Here is a 4759-nt window from a genome sequence, read left to right as displayed (position 1 = left end):
TTTGAAGAAATCTAATCAAATCTTCGTGAATATGTTGATGTTCGGAATTGATGATAAACGATGCTTAATGATATTCAAGGATCATGACTTTATCTTCAAAATGCCATTTGATCTTCAAAAGAGGAATCTCCTGATTTTGTTGCTCATGAAGATGATGAACACGAAGAATAGTACAGTAGCTTGAGTTGAATCTGATTTTTGTAACTTCTGATTTTCTAAATATGAATATGTAATATGTGTATGGTTTATGGGATTTGGATCTAATTTTTGGTATTTTGATTTTGGAGTTTTTTTATTTTTATTTTTTATTTTGATAGGTTGATTAAATTAGGGTTTTTGATTTTTTAGTAAAGAAGGTGAAAATATGGGTAAAAATACGCTTTTACCCTTACATGCAATGTATATGTCTTGACTTAACAAACATTTTTAACGGAAGTTTGACGGAGAGACTCGATATGTTTAAATGAGATAATAGAAGGATGCTGTTAGCCAAAAAAAATCGGAAGAACGAAAGTTTTTTGGTGTAGACGAACGGCAAAAAAAAAATCTCACTAAAAAGATAATAAAAGTTAATAATAAATAACTATATTAAAAGTGACCATGTTATGTATATTTCATAAATTATGAAATTATTTTATATTCTTAACATATTCTAACATGCTTGTTTTTCTAGTACTTTTTTTAATAAGCTCTAGAATAGAATATTTGTTAGCCGAACACTACTAGTAGCTTAAAATTATGGAAAAGATAAGTTAACGCAGTATTACATATTCATAAGCACAATATACCCCTATTATAATAATTTGTACCCCCTCCCCTCTTATTTTATGGAGTACTAATTTGTATTGTATTCTTCAAATCTTTATACATATATCAACTTCATTAAACAGTCTCAGCCGTCTAGCCACCCAATTTCTCTTCTCTCCCCAAAAATATCTCTCCCACAAGAAATAATCATTCCTTCTCTCTTCATATTTCATATTCAAAGATATATAATAAAACTTAAGAAAAGAAAAAAAAAAAAAAAAACATGAAGTTGAAATAACATAAAACTTCAACTCTTCTCACAATTATCATCTTAAAAAAGTTTGTTTTTTTTTTTTTTTTTTTTGGTTATATCATCTAGCTACATCATGTCTCTAGAAGATTCATTAAGATCTTTATCACTAGATTATCTTAATCTACTCATCAATGGTCAAGCTTTCAGTGATGTAACTTTTAGTGTTGAAGGTAGAATTGTGCATGCTCACCGTTGTATTTTAGCAGCAAGAAGCTTGTTTTTTCGCAAGTTTTTTTATTCCGGTGGGACAGATTCTCCAACCGGGTCTGGGTCTGGATCCGACCCCTTAGGGTCAAGAGTTGGTAATATGGGTATGGGACCCGCTTCACCAAGAAACTCAACAAGTTCACAACAGGTTGTTATCCCTGTGAATTCGGTTGGGTACGAGGTGTTCTTGCTGATGTTGCAGTTTTTGTACAGTGGACAGGTTTCAGTTGTACCTCAAAAACATGAACCAAGACCTAACTGTGGTGAGAGAGGATGCTGGCATACACATTGTACATCAGCCGTTGATCTTGCTCTTGATACACTTTCAGCCGCTAGATCTTTTGGGGTTGAACAGCTTGTGTTACTTACTCAGGTTTTTCTTCATTTCTCTATTTTCTTGAATTTGAGATTATAAGAGACAAGCAAGATTGTTGTTTGCTAAACTTTGTTGTTTTCGAATCTTTTTGCATAAAAATGTAATCTTTGATTGTTGTTTTTTCTGGGTTTGTTCTTAAATTTGTAGTTTTTGAATCTTTTTACATGAAAATGTAATCTTTTTTCGTAAAAATGTGATCTTTTTTCATAAAAATATAAACTTTCTCATAAAATTGTAATCTTTTGTTGTAAAAATGTAATCTTTTTCTATAAAAATGTAACCTTAGATTATGGTTTTGTGTTTGAAGTGTATATATATATGGTCCAAATAGGCTAATGAGAATGATTATTTATTTCATTAACAAAGGTTGAAACAGATGATGAAATACAATATATAATCTTTCTTGAAAGTAGACGGAATATTTCCAAAAATGTTTTTATAGGATAGAGGTGTGTTTAATACACTAATATGTTATCTTGATTTCATGAACATTGTTCATTTCTTGAATTGGGTTGCTCTATCTTTATGTTCCACACTACATGCTTACCAAATTTAGATCTTTTTTAATCCATCTCTTGTCTTGTCTTCAACAGTCATCACACACATCATTTTTCCCCTAACACTCAACTTTCCTCATTTGTGTTTTTGTTTGGTTATAGTGATACAGTCATTTTAATAATGCAGAAAAGGGTAATGTCATACATCATAACACAATCTTCCTCCTGTAACAAAAAATAATACTATAATAATTTTTTATCTTTATGATTTAAAAATAAGTTTCTTTAGTTATGTCACTATAGCTAAAAATATCTTGATATAAGTTAATAAGTATAAAGACCATTACCATTACCATTAAAATAATAATTTGAATTGGATATAGTTGGTATAATATTTTAATTTGCAGAAGCAATTAGCAATCATGGTAGAGAAAGCTTCAATTGAGGATGTAATGAAGGTTCTTTTAGCTTCAAGAAAACAAGATATGCATCAACTATGGACAACTTGTTCACATTTGGTTGCAAAATCTGGTCTCCCACCAGAAGTCTTAGCTAAACATCTTCCTATAGATATTGTAGCAAAAATCGAAGAACTTCGACTCAAATCGTCCATATCTCGGCGCTCTATGATGCCACATCACCATCCACATCATCACCACGATCTTTCGGTAGCAGCTGATCTCGAAGATCAAAAGATTCGACGAATGAGACGAGCTCTTGATTCGTCTGATGTTGAGCTTGTGAAGCTAATGGTAATGGGTGAAGGACTAAATCTTGATGAAGCATTAGCATTACATTATTCAGTTGAGAATTGTAGCCGTGAAGTCGTAAAAGCGTTACTCGAATTAGGTGCAGCCGATGTGAATTATCCGGCTGGACCGGTTGGTAAGACCCCACTTCATATAGCATCAGAAATGGTGTCACCGGATATGGTTGCGGTTTTACTTGATCATCATGCAGACCCTAATGTTAGAACAATTGAAGGGATCACGCCACTTGATATACTTAGAACCCTAACTTCTGATTTCCTATTTAAAGGGGCTGTCCCTGGGCTAACTCATATCGAACCGAATAAACTTAGGCTTTGTCTTGAGCTAGTTCAATCAGCTGCATTAGTGATCTCAAGAGAAGAAGGTAATGCAGCAGCAGCAGCAGCAGCAAATGCACAAATGTATCCACAAATGAATGAAGATCAATCACATGTTCATCGTAGTAGTAGTTCAAATAGTAGTGGGAATATTGGTAATTTGAATCTTGATTCAAGGATGGTTTATTTGAATTTAGGAGCAGCAGCAGTACAAATTGGATCTAGTAACAAAATGGATCAAGATGATAATAACCAACATAATACTCATCATCATCATAGACATGGTTCTTCTCAAGGTGGTTGTGACACATCAATGTATCACCAATCTCATCATGAGTATTAGGTCAACTATCTTTATATAATTATCTTTTTTCTAGAGTCCCTTTTTATATTTTCACCCATGAAGTGGGACATTTGAAGCACAAATGATATCAATCAAAAGAAAATATTCATGGGTACGTATTGATTTTATCTTTCATCTATAATTGGTCACCTTTTTCATCTCTTTTGTGTTAGAATTATAATTATAATTAATATTAATACTAGTAAATACGGAGTAGTAAATAATAATATTGATATTTTCCTATATATAGTTTGGTAATATTGATATTTTCAACTAAACTTGTGTTAGAAAGATTGAAACTTTGTACCTTAGAAACAAGATTAGTTCTAGTCTATTGATAATAGTGTGAAGCTTAAAATAAGATAATGGGTGGTGGGCATCATAGACCATGGAAGGTGGGATTTATTTCAAATTATCACTCATGAGATGGGACATGAAGAATCTTGAAATCAAAGTTTTTGCTCTAAATAACTCATCTTTTGTATGGAAGAGATGTAGGTCAATCTTTTCTATAAAAATAACAATCTGTCAACTCTAATAAATATACTTTTGTTTTGATCTTGGAATTTTATAATGAATTTTAATAACCTTTATTGGCCAATTATTATTTTCTTGCTCCTCAACCAGAAGCATCATCTACCTTTACCTGATATAAATAATATAATCTTACTATTTAGTTGATTTATATTTATATTTATATTTATAAATATAAATATAATGGAGTATGAATTATATGAAAGGATAGGTCCAACTACTTGTAGTATTTTAATAAACATATATCAGCTCTGATCCCAACAACAAAAGTTGCATTCTTGTGCTCATTAGTCTTTTTAAGAAGTATTAATCCCGTCAATTTATGTCACTAAATAACATAATCGTGGATATAAAACTCCATTAGTAACTTACCCCAATTTATTGTAGAAATTTTCGAAATCATTAGTTGGATGTTTGTTGGTAATGGTTGTGTAGCCGGTGCTTACTGCTTAATTAGGTTTCATTATATTGGTGTTTTGATTGTTTTGTCCTGGTCATTTGTGTTTTCACCCTCTTGTTACGATTGTTGTTGGCTAGAATTGTGTTTTTTTTATATTAGTTGTATTATTTAATTTTATCATCCAACTAATTAAAAAATGGGTAAATGGCCAAATGGGCAGATTGATTGGTTGTCTTGCATGAATGTAACAAGTGA

General features: G+C 31.4%; 1 protein-coding gene across 1 annotated transcript; it reads left to right on the top strand.

Moving 5' to 3' along the window:
* The first annotated feature begins 1121 nt into the window (after positions 1 to 1121).
* On the top strand, positions 1122 to 3710 carry LOC139876835 (BTB/POZ domain and ankyrin repeat-containing protein NBCL-like). The gene is made up of 2 exons (XM_071864210.1): positions 1122 to 1640; positions 2548 to 3710. Exons 1-2 carry the CDS (start codon positions 1134 to 1136, stop codon positions 3568 to 3570), a joined length of 1530 nt encoding a protein of 509 aa, XP_071720311.1. The 5' UTR covers positions 1122 to 1133; the 3' UTR covers positions 3571 to 3710.
* The last annotated feature ends 1049 nt before the right edge of the window (positions 3711 to 4759 follow it).

The sequence above is a fragment of the Rutidosis leptorrhynchoides genome, chromosome 11 (genome assembly GCF_046630445.1).
Source record: "Rutidosis leptorrhynchoides isolate AG116_Rl617_1_P2 chromosome 11, CSIRO_AGI_Rlap_v1, whole genome shotgun sequence".
Lineage (NCBI taxonomy): Eukaryota > Viridiplantae > Streptophyta > Magnoliopsida > Asterales > Asteraceae > Rutidosis > Rutidosis leptorrhynchoides.
The sequence above is the reverse complement of the archived record's forward strand: the minus strand, read 5'-3'. Positions and strand labels throughout refer to the sequence as shown.

Excerpts from the sequence above, each read along its gene's own strand:
- LOC139876835 (XM_071864210.1), top strand. The coding sequence starts at position 1,134 with ATGTCTCTAGAAGATTCATTAAGATCTTTATCACTAGATTATCTTAAT. Across the intron at positions 1,641-2,547 it reads AGCTTGTGTTACTTACTCAG|AAGCAATTAGCAATCATGGT; the intron begins GTTTTTCTTCAT and ends TTTAATTTGCAG.